Genomic DNA, 22,805 nt, shown 5'->3' on the forward strand with positions numbered 1-22,805 from the left:
TTAAGGGTCTGGTGGGAGATATTAAAATGCTATTCAGCAAACGGACTGGATTACATTAATAATCGTGAGTGCTGTTTGCGGGCAGCACTCACAGTGCTCGACCCCGGTTTCCACGGGTGCTCTAAGACCCCCCGAGCGCTACTCGGGTATTACACCTTGTGAAAAACGGGCTTCTCTCCGCTTACCAGTCTCTCCCTACAGATAGCACGATACTTTGCCACCCAGCCTGCTGTAAAACCGGCGGCAGAGAGCCGAGCCCCACAGACCATTCCCCGCAGAGGAACTGCCTACTGCCGCACCGCCGGCCCGCCCTACCCTGCCCTGCCCAGCCCTGAGGGGGCAGCACGGCGCGGCGAATCATGGCGACCGCTACGAGCGACGAGCACCGAGCACCGACCGCCTCCCGCGCAGGACGCGCCCTTGGTCCGGCCCTCCGCCCCGCCCCGCCGGCCCGGGCAGGCAGCGCATCGCGTGCTCCGGTGGCTCCTCAGCGGCGTCCCGCGGCTCTGTCGGCGGCCATGCGGCTCCTCACCGGCGCTCCCTGCGCGCTGCAGGCCGTAGCGCTGCTGCTGCTTGTCCCCAGCTCCCGTGAGTAGCGGCCGCGGGGGGACGGGCGAGCGGGACGGGCACAGCGGGCAGCGCCGCTGCCGCTGCTCCCCTCCGCCGTGCCGGAGGCGGCAGCCGCAGTGCGAGCTGTCCCGGCGACCCCGTGTGGGCCCTGCTGCCGTCCCGTGGCTGCTGCCACAACCTGGTGGCCGGGAGTGGGGCCGGGGGGCGGGCCGAGCCCTGGCTGCCCCGCCGAGCGCCCCTTCGCTGGGGTGACCGGCTGCGGGGAAGTCCGGTGGTTTGCTGGTTTTTTTCGTTCCGCCCCGTCAAGCAAGAGCTGAGATTGCACGGTGCACGTGGCCGGTTTCTCTAGAGCGGACCCTGTAACAGAAACAGGGGCTTGATATTCAGGATGTCTTTGAAGTAGAAACAATAATTTAAAAAAAAAGCGTTTTGGTTTTGGGGATGTGTGTGTGAATGTTTGCACACAACAGAGTGGATGCACAAACACGCCCTGCTGCCGGCCACGCTCACCCCCAAGATCACCCACGGCTCCTGTCTTCCATCCACTTGCGTGCCTGCGAGTGTGAGCAGGAGGTGGGGAGGAGGCATGTGGCACGGCAGGAGATGTCCCCCAAACCCTGCAAGTGTCCCAGGGCGTAGAGGAAGGACCTTTCCCTTGTAGGTGGCCAGAGGAGTGGGGGAAGCCATGGTGCCCCAGAGAGGGCTAGGCTGGAAGGAAACGCTTTGCTTACCCTTCTTGATGCCGTTCTCTGAGGCATGCTGCAACTGTGGCGAGTGGCTTTTAATAGTTTTGGGGTCATCATGGCTTTGCTGTTGGGACAGATGGTGTGTTTTGTTGTGTTTTTGTCAGGCACTTGTAGCAATGCCTCTTTTTGTGGCCGATTTTAGTAAATGCATGGCCTCCTGTTTTCTTGTGCTTTAACTCAGGTGGTAGAAGACCAGATTCAGAGGATAATCGTCAACATGCACTCAGATAAAATAAGAGATACAAAAGTCTGAGCTGCCAGAGTTGCCTTTTCAGAAGACTGAAATGCCAAAAGATAGGTACCAAAATTAACCTGCCATAGTGTTCAGGAGTATCAGTTCAGCAGTGTTAATATACTGTTGTTTAATCTGGTGAAGCTGTAATATAAATTGATACCAAAAAAAGCGAAATGAGGAATGTAAACAGCTTTATAATTACCCTTTCACAAAAAAGCTTGCTTTTTTCCAAGAAGCTTACCAGTAAACTGTTTACTGCTTTGCTAAGATACTATGGCCTCCATTTTATGATAGACTGCCATTTGATTTGATGTAAGATTGGCCTGATCTGTCTTTCATCATGCTGCTTCCTGAGTGCGTACGCTGATTTAACTCAGTGTACAGTCAGTGCTCTCTCTGGGGTAGGCATGATCTCGTCTGACTTTTGATAGTCAAGTGTAGTCCTTCCTCTGTATGTGTATTTGTTGTCTAGACTCTGTTTAATGTTGAGAGAAGTTGTGCCCTTTTAAGGCTCAGTCAGTGTATCTATTGAACTATCTTTTTCTTCTGCCTTGTTACTCGGAAACTTCCAGAAACTACCACTGAGATTTGTGTTGGTTTCAGCAAAAGTTAATGCCTCACTAATGAACACTACAGACGAAAGTGAAACCCATCAAATACCCAAATCAAATGTGCAAAAAGAGACAGTGGCAGTACATTTGTGCTTACTCCAATTAAGATTTTTGGGCAAGCTGGTTATTTCAATATAACGTTGTTCTTTTACTCTGCTGGAAAGTTTATTTCTATGTGTCAGTCAAGTCAGTGAAGAAACATCACCAAAATGTTATGGTTTAGGAAAAATTCTTCCCACTTTTATGAAAAATCCAGCTGGTTTCCTGATGTCTGAACAAGTAAGGAGAATCCATGCTCCCTGCAGGAAGCTGCCCTTGTTCCCTTCCTGCTCTGTTCAGAGAAGATAGCTAGCAATGTCTTCCGAGAGCTTACCTGTATACAGAACTACTCGCAGCACAAAAAATGAGCAGCAGCCTCCAGACCTGAAAACAGGCATGGCATTTTGATTCCAGTGTATCTCCATACTTCTCTTAGTTTCTTGGATGACGGCAAAAGATGTAATGTTTTTTCAGTCTCAAATGGACCAGCGTTGAGAATCTGTGTTATTTCCTTAACCATCTATGTAATGGTGTTTACGCTTTTCTTTGCAAGATTGTGAGATAGATTTCACAATGTTAAGGCATGAGGGCCTGTCCAAAAAGTTGCTGAGATAATCCTGCCTGACCTCTGACTCAGGATGAAGCAATAACCTTGGTAGCTCAAAAATGCCACTTCAAAAATAAATAAATATCAAAAGACCTTGTAGAGTCAAAGGGAAAAGAAATATAAAGTTTCTAGATAGCACTGGTTTTAAACCAACAAACGCGGAATGGCTTGGGCATAAAACTCACCTACTTACCTGCTATGCATCAAACTTGAAAAGAGAAGATGCCCAGACAGAATTTTATATATGATTTTTGAAATGTCCCTGAAATGAATGTGTGAAATTGTGCTTATTAAAAATGTGAGTTTATACACCAGCATCTTTCTGCAACATGAGGCTTAGTTAGACTAGACATAAACCCTGCAAGTCCTTAGAAAAGTGTTTGTCTTAAATGTGAATGTAGGAGTGGGAAAATTGACCATTGTCACACATGGGGAATTCAACGATTAGTGCCACTCATCAGCGTATGGTTCTTCTACCTGGCTTCATCTACAGAGAATAGTAATTTGGTACATGCCTGAGCTGGAGACTACAGGTTCATTAAAGGTTTGTGGGTGTTATCCACTGTGTTGATTTTTTGCAGGATCTGGCAAAATCAAGTCCGTTTAAAGTCTCATCCTGTTCGTTTTCAACGAGTATTGGAGCTATCCCTATCACTTACCCTGCATCTATCTATATGTTTAGCACAAACATAGATCTTCAGTTCCCGTGTCTGAATGTCACTATAAAGTTGGAAGAACTGGCCTGATTTTGCCCTTTTGCAAGTTTGCTTATCCAAATTCTCTCCAACTCGTGACTTTTTTACACACTAGAGTAACCAAACTGTGAGAGGCCCTAGAAGTGCTCGGTGTACCAAACTGTGCCGTAGCGTTTCACAGGAAGCACGCTTGCCTTCAGATACACCCTGGCCAGCCACAAGCAGTTGTGTTTTCAGATGCATCTGCACCTGACCTTAAACAGGAAAACAGAGTTGTCTGACAAAAATGTTGTTGATCCCCTTTGCCTGTCCTTTTCCAGTGCTTTGATGCATTGTTTTAAGTTGGGTATTTCCTTGGTTTGGTTCTGTTTTGTCATGAAAAATGAACACGGAGATCCTTTTTTGTTTTTCTTTTTTTCCCCTCCCTCTCTCCTCTGGATCATGGTGGGAGCAATCATCAGCACGGTTTCTCTACTCACAATTTGTAGGCCCAATATTGCAACTAATCCTGTGTCTCAAAGAGCTTTACGTCTGCTTGTGCACAGGACCTTCCACACTGCAGCTGGCTGCCGGCTTTCTCCCCGCTTCCTTCCTGTACCCACGTGTGCACCTGGGTCAGTGCAGACTTCCAACCCTTGCACTTCTGCTCCCCAGAGAAGGCCAGAAACCCTCACTGTTTCGCTTTGGGCCGGTTGCGCTATGTGGTCTGTGCCCTCGAATGAGGGTCTCCAGTTGTTGTCAGAGCCATCAATGTGTAAAAGGGTGTGCGGCTTTTCCCTTTGTCTTAACCCAGGACGTCCTCCCCACCTCCCTGGCTGTAGTCTACTGCTGTCCCTGCAGTGATACACGTGGCTTCAAAAACAAAACCACAATCCGAGGATAGAGAACGGTTTGGGCATAGTGTCATTTTACGATTTTCTTTTTCTCACCTGTCCCATTCACTGACACATGTTCAGATGTGGCATATGCTTATGCAGCATCCCATATTAAGATGTATTTGTATTCTGGAGCAACTGCTTGTGATCCAAATTAAGAAACTTATCAGTGTTTGGGGGGTTTTTTTGAGGTGGGGCAGGGGCGGGGGGAAAGTTGTATCTTTTAAGCTGGATGAGGTCCTTGACATCTTTCAAGGTGTGTAGTCCAAGCTGATCTGAACTAGGACTAAGCCAGTCCTGTCTTCCACCTCTGGGTCCTGCCCCTCTCTTTCATCTAATCTTACAGGGATCCCGTTCTGTGCAGCAAAAACCACCGTATGCTGTTGGGGAGGCGGGTAATGTCAGTTTTCTGTTGGCTGAGCCTCCTCAATCAGATCATTGTTAAATGCAGAGGGATTGGTTCTGATGTAGATCCCTTTCTGCAGGATTGGGTCCTTCCTGGGGAAGCTTAGCTCAGCTGTGTCCCACTCTCCTTTTTTGTGTGTTTGTATTCTCTTTTGTGTGTTTGTTTTCCCTAAGCTCCCTAGTTAAACAGTCTAACATATCTTGCAGTACTGTCCTCAATCTTGACATTGCAGGGGTAAGATACAGTGAGTGATTTGTCATTTGTATTTCCAAACTTTACCATTCTGAGGTTTTTCTTCATTAAGGTTTCATAACTACTAAGAAAATGCCTTACTTCTGTGATAATTTAGTTGACGTTATTTGCTTGCCTTTAACAGACTATTGTTGTAAGTGATCAAAACTAAACTCTGCTTCACAAAGGCAGAATCCAGAACTGATCCTCTTGCATGCATGTTAATGCCAGACTATTTATTCTGTGTGATTTAACTTTAAATCTTAGCACTTGCATATAGGCCGAGCCTGAGGACAGAGTAATCAGGCCTCAATTAGTCTTTAGGGTATGATGCTATTTCACCAGATGTGTGCTCCTTCTTAGTCCCACTCCCCACCTGCCAAATGCTCAGCGGATGCATTAATATGCTGTTAGTCCCAAACTAAGCAATGCAACTTCTTAGTATAGCTTTTTGTCTTACCATGCTATCCATGTAGGGGCAGAGCAAGCACTCATCTGCCTGCAAAGGCCTTGCAGACTTTCGAGGAAGGGATGTTTGTGAAAAGTTCTTTTCCTTCTGCTGTAGGTGATGCGGGTCATATGTTATTACTGAAGGAAGGTGCCTGATTTTCTACCTTCTACTTCTTTCAGTCTCCTTTCATCTCAAGGAAGAAGAGAACTTGGGGTGGTGATGATGGGGAAGATAAAACTGAGGATGGGAAGGAGTTCCAGTTTATTTGATGATTCGGTAGTGCAAATGTTGTGGGTTTTAATGCGCTAAGAGCAGGCCATCGTGGTACCATCCTTTTATGTTGTCATTATACCCAGCTCTTGTCCAGGGTAGTTTAGTCATTTAGAGGCCCAAAGCAAGAGACAGATGCTGCACTACGGTGGTTTTTTTCCCACTTCATGATAATAAAGCACCTAAACCTATCATCTTCTTGTTTTTATGTAGGAAATGAACAGACAAACAACTCCAGCAGTACTGCACCCTTTATTATGACTCCAAACCATAGGTTGCAAGGTAATACTCTTGGCATTTCTGTTGCTGTTCTTCGGTAGCATCAAGAAGAGCAGTATGTATTACTGTATGCCATAAACTGTGCTATAACAGTTTTCCCTTTATTTTATTGAATTGTGAACAGCTGTAGGGCTGATGAACAATAGAACGCAAATCAATTCTCCTATCTTTAGGTACCCCAGAGCAAGAGAGAGAGCAGAAATAAAATGGGAACATTTTATGTGTAGAACTAGAAATACCTGCCAACATCAGTTTACAGTTAAAAAGAGAACCACTGGCTCAAGAAGTCTGCTAGACTAGAATTCAGTGCTTTTGAGAAAAAAGCAAGTCACTTTTTCATTTGATTTTTAATGTCAAATGGAGTGTAGGTCCACCATGCTTGAGCTCATTGATGAAGTACATGTTTATTTCTAGTGTAATTTCATTTTTACTGCATTAAACTGTACACCTTTAAGCATGTGCCCTGCAAAAGGCATATTCCTTGAGTCGTTTTTGCACTGTACTACTTCGCTCATCTCATTTGCTGTTTGCCAACAAGTGGGATGTATAGCCAATACTCTGATCATCGACTCACTCTATGTTGTGTTAATTGCATCATTACTCACATCTGAATTCCAGGCAGTGTACATGGCGGCTTTTCACCTGTATGAGCATGCAGTACACATCCAGATGTGTTCCCAGGGCTGCAGAAGTAAGAACTCAGAACTTGGGAGAAACCCAAAGCTGTGTTCTGGTTATAGTATTGGGCCAATGTGGGAGAGGTTTAGCCCCAGGCATATCCATGGCTTACACTGGTATAAAAGTCAGCATGTCCAAGAAGGAATGTGATTGTAATTCCACAGTCACAAACTGTTTCTCAGAGGCAATTAAATCTGCAACTGAATATCCCAGGTATGTCAGTATAAGGGTTGTGTGTGCAGTACTCAGTGGTGGGGCTAGCTGGCTATGATTATGGCAAAGTAATTCCCTCTGTAATTCCCTGCCCCACCTTTGGTGGGTGGTATGAAAGTGTAAATTTGTTGCATTTGTTTTTAAACCTGAGCTTGCTCATAACATGTATGCAGTTGCAAAGAGGGTTGACAAAATTGTTTTAGACTAGACCTTTTTGGTGGTAAGAACAGCAGATCTGTTCAAAGGAAATACACCTGCTACTTGATTCTGGTAGCTGTGTTGCTATTGTCATCTCTGAGGTTATGCACTTTGTTTTCCGGCCATGCTGAAAAGCAATAGAGTTGCTGCAAGGCACATAGCACTAGCAATGTGGGAAGATGCTGTAAGAGATCAGTTACTTCACAGAAAAGAGTAATCACAGAATGGGCATAGACAACAGTGCAGAACGAAGGGAGGGAAGTATGGGCAGTGACACTTCCAGGAGCGGGAGTTAACCGAACAGCCCAGTGGATGTTTGCCAGGAGGAAGAGACCATTACCCTATAAGAAACATTGAAGAGGGATGCAGCAATGAGGACAGAAGTGAGAGTGGGAGGGTGCCTGAAAACCTAGAAGTAATGTGAGTGGGAGGGGAAGGAAAAAAGAGAACTGGAAAAGTAGAAGTGAAAGAAAGGAGGGAAGGACAAAACCATTAAGACTGAAATATGGTTTATAATTTAAGTCTTTGGAAACAGGCACATTCTTAGGAGCCTTTTTGTGTAGAGAGAACATAGGCCCACAGAAAGATGTTTCACAGAGTATCGGAACAGTATGTTCTAGCATGAGCCCAGTTTGTAACAGAGATGCAGCAAAATTAAAGAAAAGATTGATGTACAGGAATGGAACTGAAATAGAGGAATAAGAACTGAAATAAAGGAATAAAAACTAGGAAAAAAAAAAACAAACCACAGTGCTTAAGAAAGTCAGGGACAGTAACAGCAACTGGAATAGAGTGTGACATAGAAGTGGGAGAGAGCAAAAATAAATGTGAAGAATTCAGATGTAGACCATTTGGGCAGTGCTCTGCATATAGTGTAACTATTTTCTTACTGCACTGAGATCTGGAAGCATTTTGCAGAGGGATAAAACCATCTGCTTTGGGATGGAATAGTCTCTACTCTATTCCCACTTATAGCCTGCAAACATGGATACCCTGAAAAGAGTATTGTGTTGTGGGTACTTTAATTATAGTATGTCAAAATGAAATTTAATAATACTTGTTTTCTTTTTTCCTGGAAGACAATAGCAGTTCATCCAATCCCACTGTTAGATCATCCACACAATCTACAGCAACATCTGCAGTAGGTATGTATCTGTTCATCTGTCTGTTACTATGATCCTAGAAGCTGTCTTCAAACCTACCCCGGATCATACCAAATTCTAAAGAAATATCCATCAAAAGTGGGTATTTGAGAGAGGCATTATTATTTTAGGGCTGGGAGGCAACATGTAAAACAACTCTGAAATGAAGCTACGCTGTTTTTTCTAGTTTAGGTAGCATGCTTCATTCAATAGAAGCAATGACATTTGTGATGCCATTGAAAAACAAGAATCAAAATAAAACTTCAAGAAAGAATTGAAAAAAGTTGGTCTTTTTAATGTTCATTCTTTGTCTCTAAGTAAATTTTTTCCATCTTAATGGAGTAAAGATGAATAGGTTGTTGTGCAAACAGCGCACATACATTTAATGTTATTTCACATTAAATAGATTTAGCATATAATGAGGTCCTGGGGGCTTGAGTTTCAAAAGTAAGACTCCATTTCCTTTTAGGTAGGAGTCGTGGCACCTTATACCATAGAAAATAGTCCTTATAGAGCTCATAGCACAAAACAGTGGAGTTCAAGCAAGACATGAGTGGCAAATGTGGGACAATCTGTTCCGGGTACTTCTGCATTGTTCTAGCACTACCCTCTTTCATTCACAACTTGGCAAATGAACTTTAGGTAAGAATGATTTCCCAAGGCAGCAGTGTTGCAATCGTGATGCTCCAACATAAATATATTTACAAAACACATCTTTGTAGAAAGAAGTAATAGCTGTGTTAGATCAACTAGTAGAGTTTGAAAGCAGATATTTAACCTGGGACACAAACAAACAGTTCATCCACGTGGATTTGTAGTGTTCCAACCATTGCCTATGTCAATGTGAGATTATTAAAAAAGAAAATTAAATCATTTTCTGGAAGAACTCGCATGGGCATAATTCACCAGATTAGAAAAGACTGGATAAGAATGTCATGCAGTTGTTCAGTCTGTGATGCACAGTTAGAAGGTTGTGTCTGAGAGAAGAAAAGCTAGTTCCATGCATGAACAGAGTCTCCTTTGTGCTAAGAGCCATGTGAAAGCAGGACAGAAATATTGTGCCTACCCTAAGATACGTTGTGTGTTTGTGGAGTTTTATGCTGATCCTAAGGTCCCAGCTATGTAATTCCATTTCCAGTACAACTCTTGCTTTGTGTCTCTGTAGTCTCCAGATAACCCCTGAGTTACCACGCTCAGAAGTTGCTTGTTATTCATTTAAGAATAAAATACCAGGGCGGGGGGGGAATCTCTGCAAAGACCTTTTGATAGTAAGGAAGTGGTGCAGTGTCTCATTCCTTTGCCTGCAACGTACCAGTTTAAGCACGTCTAACTTGGAAAGTGGAGAGAGTTTTGTAATCCCTTTGTTGCCTTAGGGCCTTCCCCATGTGTAAAGCCATTGTTAACCACAGGTTTTTCACCCACCCTCTGCTCCAACCCTGACTGTGGTTTTTTTGCAGAGGTCTGAGCTTTACTACGTGGAGATAATAATACTAAAAAGAAGCCTGAGCCCTTTACTGTTAGGCACAGTACAAACCTAACAGACAGCTATGCCTTACTTCACACCGTTTATGATTCACATTCTTCTCTTTTTCCTTCTTTTTTTTTCTTGTTTGAAACTTCATACATTTTGAGACAGTGTTCATCCATTTTGATTATCTGTCTCAACCTCTTCAGAATAAAGACTACTGGATATACGTACTTAATTTATGTACTTGGTTTTGCCTAAAGTCTCTGCCTTTTTTTTGGAAGCTTTTCATGGCTGAAGCAAAAATCCATTTCATTTAATCATTTTCCATGCAAATGAGAGTATTTATTTATTTTAGGAAGAGCATTTAATAATAATCATTTTGTATGTTAGCACGGTGCTCATATGTTTGTTCTTGTTGAATTAGAACACTAACGGAGTAGTGCATGTTGCTAAGAATTCTTATCTGTACGCTATATATATGGTTAGTTAACTCATGCAGTCTGGGTTTGTTTAGTGTGATGTTTGGTGAAGCCCAGCTGGTCTTTTGGGGGAAAAGTAATTAGGGAAATAAAAGATAAAAGGACAGATGTTGCTATCAAATGTTCTTTCATCTTAATTCTGTTGGTAAAATAGCACAGGTAAGATTTTTCAAAACACAGAACAACAGATTGGTGCCCAATTCATGTCAGCTTCCCAAATTCTCCAGCTGCCTCCCACTGATGTTTCGCAATAACTTATGCTAAATACATTGTGAAAGATAAGCCTCTAGGAGATTAACCAGATTTTACTCTTAATATAGATGTTACATCACCAAGTGCTGTAATCTTGATAAAGTAAGAAAAAAGGATTGCTAGTAGGAAAGAGGGGAAAAAGTAATGTGCAAATTTGCTAAAATTCCTCGTGATAGCTGCTTGGATATTTTTTGTGCTGACTCAAATTTTCTGTATGGTAATTTAATGCCCGTGGAATAAGTACCATTTTTGTGTAACATCATTTAATAATGTTACACATGGAACCATTAGCCATTATATTGCTCAGAAACACAAACCAGTTTGACTCTCAGAAATCATGTCTCAAAAAAAACCAAACCCAAACAAAAAAAAAACAACAAAAAAAGAAAACTGGCTGGTTGACACTTGCATTCAGATTTGTCTGTCTTTCCTTTTGGTATCTTTTACATTAGGAATGCAGTTACCAAGTGTGGTTTCATGTCCTGTGACTGTAGATGGTTTCCATATAGACATTTCCTTGCTTATTTCCTACAATGAGGAACCATTTGATATTTATAGATGATTGTGCCTTTGAGGAGTTTACCTGTCAGTATTAAAATGTGCACTGAATGTTATCTGATGTATTTTACACATGCTTCATAGAGGAACTGAATTTCCTAATTGTAACAAGGTAAGCACATGAGTACAGTACTCCAACTGTTCCATTTCAGTGAATGCTCATTTCAAAGTGTTTCCTAGGGTTATGGCGAAATACAACAAAAACATCAAAGAACAGGAAAATAAGTAACATTTACTATGGGGACTGTATTGGGCTGTTTCAGTAGTTGAAGTGTTAAATGTCGTAGAAAAGTGTTGTGTAGGTCAGTTGCTTTCTGAATGCTTACATTGTTGTATTGTTTGGCTTTTTTATGTTTTTAATGTTCACATCTGTACTGGAAGCAGTGATACTTAAGTCTCAGCAAAGACATTGTGTGTGGCTACTCATGTTTTAAACCACACTTACAGGAAGATCATTCTATAGAAGCATTTTCGATGCAGAAATTGAATATCAAGTTTACTGTGGAATTAAGATGAAACTACCTATTCTTCAGTTGTTCTAGTTTCAGATAATTTCATGAAATCATGGGTATAATAAGATATTGGAATGTCCACAATGAAAAGCTTTCATGGCATTTAAAATTAACCCAGCTTGTGTGAGGTTATGGAAATTATAGTACAAAAGTAGACAGCTGCAAAGGGAGCTTTTTCTCCCTAAAATTCCTTCATACATAAAAGCTATTTGCCTTATACTGGTTGCTTAGAGAAATGTTGGTTGCATAACAGGCTCATGTTTCTTGTTAGCTCCTCCTTAGAAAAATAAGTAATTATTCTTAAGATCATTCTAGCTGGCTGCCTTCTACTAGGGTTCTAAGGATTTTGCTGTAAGTATCAATCTGTATTATTCTTGAATTTTGTTTCATGTTCTTTTTATTCTGAACTTCACTGCTTTCTGAGGAGGGAAGGGGAAGTGTTAGGTAAAAGTAGAGTAAAAGTTAAAGATGTTAGGTGTCAATTAAACTTGTGAAACAGCATTCCAATCTTTGTTTTAACCTTGGCAAGACAACTAACTACTAAATAAATGATACAAGCCAGCAGATTTACTTTAGTGCAACTTTTATCACATGTGGAAAACCTTTTGAACCTTAAGTTTAATACATATACAGAATTTTCTCTGGTAAGTTTAATATACATGCAGCCTTAGCAAAGCCAGCATTTCATTCAAGAGTAAATTAAAGATTAAATCATTACTAAAATGGGGGGAGGGGGAGTGCGGGTGTGCATTTTCAAGCAAAAGCTTAGTTATCTGAAAAGTTGGGTGCTTCAAATGGAGTTACTTTTGATCCAGAATTGTATTACATTTTAAAATACTATAAGAAGTTAGGTGTGATTCTATGGAATTGGACAGTGATATCCAAAAAAATTTGACCCTTATAAAAGTTATCAGATATTATCCAGGTTCTCTTTACAGCCTTTCCTTAAAACCATTCCTGACCTTGCGCCCCAGAAATCAGAAGTTAGGTCTTTCCAAAGGAAATGTGTAGGGGAAGAGTCTATATGCAAGCCTAGATATCCATGCAGTGGCATTTTCATTGTTATTCTGTCATTCTGTTTGGGCATGATAAATGCTATATTATTCAATGAGTATACACTTGATTATTTTTATGTATTTTTCTGTGTGATATCACAAATAAAAATTTCCCAGGTATGTCTACCAGTACTACTCATCTGACCAATACCAGTCAGCCCACCCACACCACTATGCCTGTCACCCTGACGACTCGGCCCACCAAAACCAGCCAGAAAACAGGATCCACCACAGCTTCATCAGTCACATCATCGCAATTCAATAGTACGGTGGTGACCACTTCCAAGATTTCTTTCACTTCTGTAACAGGTGAGTTCACACTTCAAGAAGCTCATAAAGGCTTGTATATATGCTGACATGTTGTACAGTTGTAGAATTGTTAGTTTAACAGTAGTAAAACAAAGAAAGAAGGTATTTGCATGCTGAAAAACAAGAGTAAGGTGGGGGGGTTTTATTAAGCTGTCTATAATCACAGCATCACAGAATGGCAGGGGTTGGAAGGGACCTCTGGAGATCATCTAGTCCAAACAATTGCTCTGAGCACTCCACTTACTTAATAAGGCTTTGCTTAACCTGAGAGACCTGACACATTCAGGAAAAAAAATAAAATGCGAGTGGTCTGAACCAGCAGCCACCAGCAAGGAGATTAGCAATGTTTGCAGAAAGCCTGGCTTTTCAATACAACTTCTGTATTTGTTCAGCTTTCCTTTCTACAGGTTACTTGAATTAATCTTTAATACTTCCTTTTTCACAGCTGACCTGTGGCTGCTGGCTCAGTAGAATGACTAGGTTCTGTTAGTCATGTTTGTAGCAATGTAATGAATTTTATCCCTAATGGAGGATAGAGTATGACTATGAGTGAGTCACAGTTCATGTAAAAGTTGTCAAATGCAGTTCGACAGTACCCTTGAATACAAAACCAATAAGTGTAGAATTCAGTATTTCCTTGCAGTTAGCTGCTTGTTCACATCACTTTATGCTTACACTTCTGAACAGATCAGGGTTGCTCACATGTCAGTGAAGTGTTGTTGGGTAGGTGGAGCTGTCATCAGCAGAACTTTTAGTTGGCCACCTCGTGCTCCCTGTGGCAAGTACAAATAGAGATGGGCACAGACTGGGTATTTTGGTGGGAGTTTGTAGCAGATAAAACCAGTTTTCACACAGAAACTACTATGGCTTATCTGAGGTCATGTTATCTATGTCAATATTTGTGTTGGGCTGCAGAGCTGATCTCACTTGGAAGGTGAGGCATACAATTCCATGAGACAAGGTAAAGCAATCCAACAGCTCATTGCCACCACAAGTATTTTACTCCCACCACGTAACTATACTGACTGACTGGTGGTTGTTGGACCACTCTGCAGGCTGACTCAGTACGCTCATCTGACAGCAAGCAGTTGGATCAGCTCTTCCTGTGTTACCAGAATCTGGCACTTAAAAACAGAGCTGTAGGTTTCAATGTGCTTGGCCGGACTCTTGCCACTTGTTCTACATTAAATTTGTCTCCCTGGGTCTTTAGATTAAATGTCAGTGGGGAGGCCAGGATATAGAGGAGTCCCTTGAAACACAATTTTGCAAGCTCTGTATAAAATGCCTTTTGCTTTCTTTGCAGCTACATCAACATCTGAGGCTGTCATAGCCAAAACCTCCAGATTTGATGCGGGCAGTTTTGTAGGTGGCATTGTGCTGACACTTGGAGTCCTAGCTATTCTCTACATCGGATGCAAAACCTATCACTCTAGAAGAGGCATTCAGTACAGAACGATGTAAGTTCGCAAGGGATCATCCCTTGACAATTTATTACTTGCTTGAGGGGACCAAGGACAAACAACACAAGGAGAATGAACTCTGATACATACATTTGTTTAATGTATATAATATTAATATAATTAAGAGATTTAAGTGTGATATTTTGTCTTTCACCAACTATTCCTCATTATGCCTCTCTTCTGTGTGGGTTTTTTCTCTCATCTATTATATAATATCATCCTGTTTTTTTAAAGGATCCTTGTCCTTTAGCTATTCCATGAATAGCTAACGTTTCCTTGAAAACATTTCCTTGAAATGTTTGCTGCAATTTGCAAGACTTCTGATTCTTCCTGACACTTTCTCCTAGACTCTATTTGTCTATTCACTCTTCAGTGTTTTCCTCCCCCTCGCCATCAAGTTTTTTGTGGAAGCTCTGTTACCTATATGACACCTTGTTGAAACTCCATTACCATCTCTCTTGTATCACCTTTTATGTACCTTCAAGTCTGGTTTGAGCAGCCAGTTTTAAAGCCAGACATCTAATATTCCACACTCTTAAGTCACCACTGTTGGAATTGATTCATTTATTTATTGTCACAGAGAACATTCAAAGGCAATATGGCCATTATTCACATTTTTAAAAGCACAGTATTTGATTGTTGTCAATATGTGAACTCAAACTTTTGCCCCACCTTGCAAAATAGGCAGGCCAAATGGTTGGTTTCTAATATTTAGTTTTCTCTGTTATCTTGTTCTCAGCTCCAGAAACTTGTCCGTAAAATTGTATGCACTGAACCTGCTTTAAGTACTTTTCACAAGTCATAGAATCTTAAGGTTGGAAAAGACCTCTAAGATCATCAAGTCCAGCCATCAACCCAACACTACCGTGTCTACTAAACCATGTCCCAAAGTGCCATGTCTACATGTTTTTTGAACACCTCCAGGGATGGTGACTTCACCACCTCTCTGGGCAGCCTGTTCCAATGCCTGACCACTCTTTCGGTGAAGCAATTTTTCCTACTATCTAATCTAAACCTGCCCTGACACAACTTGAGGCCATTTCCTCTTGTCCTTTCGCTAGTTACTTGGGAGAAGAGACCAACACCCACCTCACTACAACCTCCTCCTCATGGAGATCAGGTTGGTCAAGCAGGACCTGCCTTTTGTGAACCCATGCTGGCTGGGCCTGATCCCCTGGTTGTCCTGCACCTGCCTGGTGAGCGCACTCAAGATGAACCGCTCCATAATCTTCCCCTGTACCGAGGTCAGGCTGACATGCCTGTAGTTCCCCAGATCCTCCTGAAATGAAATGAGAAGTAGAATTCATTTAACCAAATACAGGCATCTGCATGTGAATTAGTCTTTTCATATTATTCATATTACTCTAAAGTAGGGTAAATCCGTCAGATGAATTGGCCTATCCATGTGTTTTTGTATTCACTTATTGTGAGGGCAGCTAAGATAAAGCCTGTGCTGTGGATATTGAAAGGTACAGGCTGGATCCTACCCAAAGTCACTCGTTTATTCTGTGTACACCAGTGACTTTCAACCTTCTTTGAGCTGCAGGCTGCTGCTATTTTTGCTGTGGAGCGTAGCTGCTGCACAGCAAATGCAATATTGAGAGTAAGCTTGCTTTTCTTAGTTATCTTTTCAAGACCCTTTAGAAGTTGACACTGGGCTTCAGACAGTCTGTAGGCTACAAGTTGAAAAGCACTGATTTAAACAGATTCTCTGCCACCAACTTCTTCCAGGCAACTGGTTTCTTTCCTCTATGATACCAGACTGAGGGATAGGAGGTAGTAGGTCCAGTCTTGTCCTGGGTATGGTTCTTCTTTGTGGAGCTACTCAGTTCCTCTCCTTTGCAGCATTCAGTTCTGAGAGCACAGAACCAGTCAGACATCTGTGATTTTGACTTCATCTTGTGTCTCACCCCTTCTGTAGTGAATAGTTCAATCTAAATTGTACCATCTCATTTGCCATTTATACTCAGCTCTACTTCCAGACTTCTAGACTTGCATCCCCTTGTCCCATGTTTAGTTTAAGAACTGAGAATTCTTAAAACTAATTTGCTTTTCTTCTTGCTGTTCAGTATCATCCATCTCAGTTGAGAAGCTTGTTTTAAGTGAGGTGATGTCATTAGACTTGTTGGGATGCTAGTGTTCAGGCCTTGTGTTTTCTCTCCATCTTGACTCTTGCTTGCTGGTCATGGAATTCAACCCGTCCCTGCTGCACATGTTTACCCACAGTAGTGTTTGAATGGTTATTGTCGAATTCAGATCAACAGTATCTTTAAAACAAAAGAAAACTGTTGCTGAGCTTGTAAACAGTTTTTGATTAGCTGTTACTACTGGATATACGTAAGATAGGATAAAAATGTCTGAGCAACAGCTGATCTAAAAATATGTACTTGAATGAAATGTGAAAGCCAAAATGTTCATAATGCGAGTGAAGCTGGAGGAGTGTTGGCAAAATGAAATTGTTCTGTTAACTTCAGGCTTGGGTCAGAGAGGACTGTAACTCCCAGATCAATGTGCCCTTAGCCCCTCCCAGCAAGGCCTCTTGACAAAATAACGTTCTTAGCAGCGGCTGGATTGCTGTTTCTCATGTTGACTGTTGCTTGTACTGCAAAACATTCATTACTGTGTTTCTGTTACAGTGATGAACATGATGCCATCATTTAAAGAGACTTCAGGGAAGACAATGTTGGAAACCCATCCCATCACAGCTGTTGTAACTTACGTCTGAAAGAGTTCCTTTCATAAAGATGATCACAGTCTCTAAACCCATCTTGGGTGTGATCCTGCAGAATGTTGAGAAGCTCTTTTAACATCCTGATTTTTTTGCGTTGGCTTTCATAAGAAGACGACAAACTCAGCACTTTGTAGAGACAGTATTTTCTTTTTCCAGTATTTGTAACCAAATTTAAAGAAGCACACACATTGAGTCATTTTAGGTATACACACAAGTCTCTGAAATAGCTAATTACTAGCACAGTGGATCTCATCATTGCAATTCTAAGTAAGTTCAATTATTTCTCACATACTGCGTAAATGCAGTGTGTTCCATAATGGATATAGTAGGTTAAATAGGACACCTTGGAGACCAGGCATAGGTTTTTGCAAGTAAAATATTTTTTTTTCTACTATTTTGTATTAAATTGTATTTATTTTGAAGTTTGATGTGAACTTTAGTTTAGAAATGTTGGGGTTTGAACAATTCAGTTAATTTTTATTAGGCTGTAAAGGGACATAGTTTGCTAACTGTATAGAAGGTGATAATAAGTACTTTAAACTTCAGTCATTAGCTCACCAGTGACCTGCAGAGACTTTCCTTAACAGGCTATACAATAAGACTAGCTGCAGGAAGTAGGGACAGACTGGAGATACCCATCCACAACCCTTTTCTCTAAGGGGGTTCTTACAGGAAAACAGACTAAGCGAGCCATAATTTCTCTTTTCAACATGTCCTAATGAAGCATGTGCAATTGAAGATAAAAATAAGACAGAAAAAAGTAATTGCACCATCATAAATATTATAAAATATGAAAATTGCTTCTAAAAATTGGCTTTTAAATTGAATGTAGCAATCACTTCACTCTTGGTTGTTATTATTAAGAAGCTGTATGCAATGTTTTAGCAGCATCTGATAAGCACTGAAAGTTAAACAGAGAAGTGGAAAACCTGTAAGAGCATTTTAGAAGAATATAATTGCATTTTTTTACAACTGTTTTCAGAACTTGATACTGCTGCACACGTGTACAGAGGTCTGGTCAAAAATGCCCTGAAGGCAATGGGGCATCTCTCAGAAGGCCTTTAGATGAAGGCCCAAATACTCTGGGGGTCCTGTGCAAGATGCTGCTTCTGTATCGCTTCTGCATTTACAGAGAGGTAAACCTGCTGACTTCAGTAGATGGGCTTTTGATGTACACTGGTGTAAGGAAAACTAGAGCAAGGATCAGGAGACACAGGCCTGCATCTCCTCATGTCACTGAATAATCGTTCGGTCCTGCTCAGGCTCCACTTGTAGACCTCTCCGTGGTGAAGAGGGTTAGTGTGGTGGGACCTGACCATCTTGGTTACTGCTGGCAGTAATCCATCACGCAGGGTACAGATGGGAGGTGTGACAGCTGAGGAAGGTCACAGGAGGAACTGCATGTAGGCTGGGGTACACCACATCAGGGGAAATAAGACTACAGCTCTGGCATGGGTTAATTTTTTTTGTTGAGCAATAGTTTATTCCGACATGCAGTGTTAAAGTGGCTGTATGGATGGGATGTTTTTCTCCTTTTTCACATGGAGCAGTAAAACTGTTGTGTCTGAGGCACAGCCAACTCCAGCAAACCGTGGCTAATAAGTAGTCTTAATAGCACCAACCATGCACCTGAAATGGGGCTAGCAGGGCTGTTTTGGTTTTTATTGAGGTACAGAGGGAAGAGCGATTTGAAGTAACTTTTGTGATTTTTCTTAATTGCATTGTTTGGTGGAAAATTTCTGTTGTTGACTTGGAAGAGTTCGGAAACAATTCTTCCATAGAACTGCAATTCCTTATTTTGTAGAAATTAAGACAATTAAGTGCAACTTAATTACTGGGATTGTCTCACCTCTGTTGTACAGATGAATAAATAAAATCAAATCTTTGGAGTTACTATATCAATTTCAGTTGGATTTTTATTTTATTAGATGGTTTCATAATTCCCTCAACCCGTTCCACAGTCATAACTATTATAGCAGCCATCCAGTACCTAAAGGGGCCTACAGGAAAGCTGGAGAGGGACTGTTTACAAGGGCATGGAGTGACAGAACAAGGGGTAATGGCCTTAAGCTGAAGGAAGGTCAATTTAGATTAGCTGTTAAGAAGAAATTCTTCCCTGTGAGGGTGATGAGGCACTGGAACAGGTTGCCCAGAGAAGTTGTGGAGGTCCCCTCCCTGGAAGTGTTCAAGGCCAGGTTGGATGGGGCTTTGGGCAACCTGGTCTAGTGGAGGGTGTCCCTGCCCATGGCGGGGGGGTTGGAACTGGATGATCTTTGAGGTCCCTTCCAACCCAAACCATTCTATGAGTCTATTGAATAAGAAGTGTTCACCATATATACTTCTAAATGCTAGAATACCAGACCTAGTGCATTTTTGCCCAGCTCAGTCATTTGTAATGTATTTTGTAATCTCGTTACTACGCTAAAACAAAATTATGTGCTTTAAGATTTCAGAGGTGTCAGTGCAAATATAAAACCTGACCTCCCTTCAGGTATTTGGATACTAGACAAAGGTGCAATTGATAAATCTTACCTTTAACTTTACATTTGCTTTCCAATAGTAAATGAAAAACCACCTTTAAGTTACACATGTCTGAAGTGGGATGAACAGGACAGCTTTTCAGTGTATCATACCACCACTAAATGCCTATTTAGGCCTCAGTCTCGGAGGTCACTACAGCATTGGAATAAGCAGTGGAACTGAATTTAGCTACGCTCTGCACATGTAGAGGGGTTGACTGCATTAAGTAACTGAAATATTAATTTAGCAGTCAAAAATCCTGATTATGTTAATTAAAGATTGGCACTTAGTTTCTGTAAGGAAAGTATTTGAAAGGGTTTGACACAAGAATCTACCAAATTTTCAACCAATGTGAGCTATAAAGCTGAAGTAGGAGCAAAAGACAGAAAAAAGGTCTTTTGTTTCCTAGACTGAAGTCTAGCGCTATGCCAGGCAACTGGGAGTAGAATACAGAATATAGAATAGTTGGAAGGCACCTACACCAATCATCTAGTCCAACTGGCTGACAGCTTCAGGGCTGAGCAAAAGTTAGAGCGTGTTATTAAGGGGATTATCCAAATGCCTCTTAAACACTGACAGGCTTGGGGCACCGACTCCCCCTCTAGGAAGCCTGTTCCAGTGTTTCACTACCCTCTCGGTAAAGAAATGTTTCCTAAATATAATCCCTTCCTTGCGGAAATCTCTCGCTCACTTCCTTGGTGATTAGTTACTCTAAATTCAATGGTAAGTTTATGATCTGTTTATATTCACATTATGCAACAAATTTTTAGCATAAATAGCTCCTTCCCTTCTCTAGGTACAGTTATGCCACAGCCAGTCTTTCAGCTGTTCCTAAACTGAGTTTATTAATATTGTAAAGATGATTCAACTGTTTATAGCTCATCCTCTCAACAGGACTGGGTAACTGGTTCCTCACTAGTACTGATGGCTGAGCAAAGCAGTTCATAGTTCTGTCTGGCTTAGGAACCCCTCTGGTGACACATCACGGAACTGCACTTACAGTGTCGGTTTAAGCCCATCACCAGCATCCAATTGATCCTTACAGCTCTTTCACACAGCCCTGTACTCATTTTTTAATCCTTAAAATTCATGGGTTCGTGCGTCATATTAACATTTATTTCATCTATGACTACAGGCTTGGGAAGTCATCTGGTGGCTACAGATCACAGCTGTCTTAGGTCAGATATGGTGTGAATGTTACTTTTGCCCTTCAAACATGTCAGGATCAACCATAGGACCACATCTCAGGGCTGTAGCTTTCTGCCTTCCTTCCACAGGTCTTCCCTTTTTATGCGGCTCTCCTTTAGCCTGTATTCCAGTACCAAACCATTGCCCCTCCAGCTTAACTGTTTTGATGGTGCCCTGCATCAAAGGCTTCAAAGCAGTCTGGAAATGCTCCAGTGCTGCATTTGGGTGTTTTTTATTTAAAAAAAAACCCACAAAAACAACAAAAAAAAACCCCAACTATTAAAGCAAGATCATGTTACTGTGATAATATTCAGTAACTTGAACATTGTTCCTTTGTAAATCTACTTTCATACCTTTCCTTTTTGTTCAGAGATTGTTAAAGCTCTTACATACTTATGCCACTCTCTATTTTTGCCCTGAAGACATACATCACATTCTTAACATCCTTTATTGAAAAAGATATACACAACAAAATTACAATACTGCCATAAGCAAGGTGGAATGGCATCAGAGGCTGAAAATTGCCTAGATAACTGAAGAGGTTAAGAATTTAGCTGTGATATGGAAGCAGATAGAATGAGAATGGACCTGTGCAGAAAGTAAACACATTCTCTGAACAGCACCGAAGGAGTCCTGATTGGCATCTTAAAAAGCAAGGAAGTTACATGAATACAGGAATCTGCATCTCACAGTTGTCACAACCGGCATAGACATGGGGACTGCCAATTCGGGGTGCTGATTCTGCAATGTCTAAGCTTAAGCTTGCATTAGAATTTAGCGTTTGCTGCGCTATAAAAACACTACTTTGAAGACTGGATCAATGATTAATTTTATCCTTTGGTGTGAGATCATCCCTATACTTCAAAATATCCAAGTCAGGAACTCTGAAAATTGAAAGAATAAAAAGGACTCCAAGTTCTGGAGGCTCTTAAGTGTCCTTTTAGAACACCAAGAGAAGATATATTCTCACTCTGATATTGAAAATTTTGAGTTTGTCTATTGTTTGTTCTGACCTTTTCCACATCAAGTTTAAAGTCATTTGGAAACCAAGGTGTCGTACCTGGCCAGCACTGAGGTGATGGGTGCTTCGAAACAGAAGAAAAACTATGTAACACAATTTCCTTGACAAGGTTGATAGAATCAGATAGAACAGTTTGGGTTGGAAGGGACCTCAAAGATCATCTAGTTCCAACCCCCCCTGCCATGGGCAGGGACACCCTCCACTAGACCACGTTGCCCAAAGCCCCATCCAACCTGGTCTTAAACACTTCCAGGGATGGGGCATCCACAACCTCTCTGGGCAACCTGTTCCAGTGCCTCACCACTCTCACAGTAAAGAATTTCTTTCTAACATCTAATCTAAATCAACCCTCCTTCAGCTTAAACCCATTACCCCTTGTCCTGTCACTACACTCCCTGATAAACAGTCCCTCTCCAGCTTTCCTGTAGGCCACTTCAGGTACTGGTAAACCCCAATTAGATCTCCCTGGAGCCTTCTCTTCTCCAGGCTGAACAATCCCAACTCTCTCAGCCTGTCCTCATAGGAGAGGTGCTCCAGCCCTCTCATCAGCTTCGTGGCCCTCCTCTGGACTCTCTCCAACAGCTCCATGTCTCTCCTGTACTGGGGCCCCCCAGAGCTGGACACAGTACTCCAGGTGGGGTCTCACAAGAGCAGAGTAGAGGGGCAGGATCACCTCCCTTGACCTGCTGGTCACACCTCTTTTGATGCAGCCTGGGACACGGTTGGCTTTCTGGGCTGCAAGCGCACACTGCTGGCTCATCTTGAGCTTCTCATCGATCAATACCCCCAAGTCCTTTCTCCTCAGGGCTGCTCTCAATCCATTCTTCGTCCAGCCTATAGTTGTGCTTGGGATTGCTCTGACCCACGTGCAAGACCTTGCACTTGGCCTTGTTGAATTTCATGCAGTTTGCACAGGCTCTCAAGCCTGACAAGGTCCCTCTGGATCCCATTCCTCCTCTCCAGTGTGTCAACCACTCCATACGGCTTGGTGTCATCAGCAAACTTG

General features: G+C 41.9%; 1 protein-coding gene across 1 annotated transcript; it reads left to right on the forward strand.

Moving 5' to 3' along the window:
* The first annotated feature begins 439 nt into the window (after window positions 1–439).
* Window positions 440–18,966, forward strand: TMEM123 (transmembrane protein 123). Its single transcript, XM_054811751.1, has 6 exons — window positions 440–588; window positions 5,950–6,018; window positions 8,184–8,249; window positions 12,688–12,879; window positions 14,183–14,336; window positions 16,976–18,966. Exons 1-6 carry the CDS (start codon window positions 519–521, stop codon window positions 16,998–17,000), a joined length of 576 nt encoding a protein of 191 aa, XP_054667726.1. The 5' UTR covers window positions 440–518; the 3' UTR covers window positions 17,001–18,966.
* The last annotated feature ends 3,839 nt before the right edge of the window (window positions 18,967–22,805 follow it).

The sequence above is a fragment of the Grus americana genome, chromosome 1 (assembly GCF_028858705.1).
Source record: "Grus americana isolate bGruAme1 chromosome 1, bGruAme1.mat, whole genome shotgun sequence".
Taxonomy (NCBI): Eukaryota; Metazoa; Chordata; class Aves; order Gruiformes; family Gruidae; genus Grus; species Grus americana.

Excerpts from the sequence above, each read along its gene's own strand:
- TMEM123 (XM_054811751.1), top strand. The coding sequence starts at position 519 with ATGCGGCTCCTCACCGGCGCTCCCTGCGCGCTGCAGGCCGTAGCGCTG. Across the intron at positions 589-5,949 it reads GCTGCTTGTCCCCAGCTCCC|GAAATGAACAGACAAACAAC; the intron begins GTGAGTAGCGGC and ends GTTTTTATGTAG. Across the intron at positions 14,337-16,975 it reads GGCATTCAGTACAGAACGAT|TGATGAACATGATGCCATCA; the intron begins GTAAGTTCGCAA and ends TTTCTGTTACAG.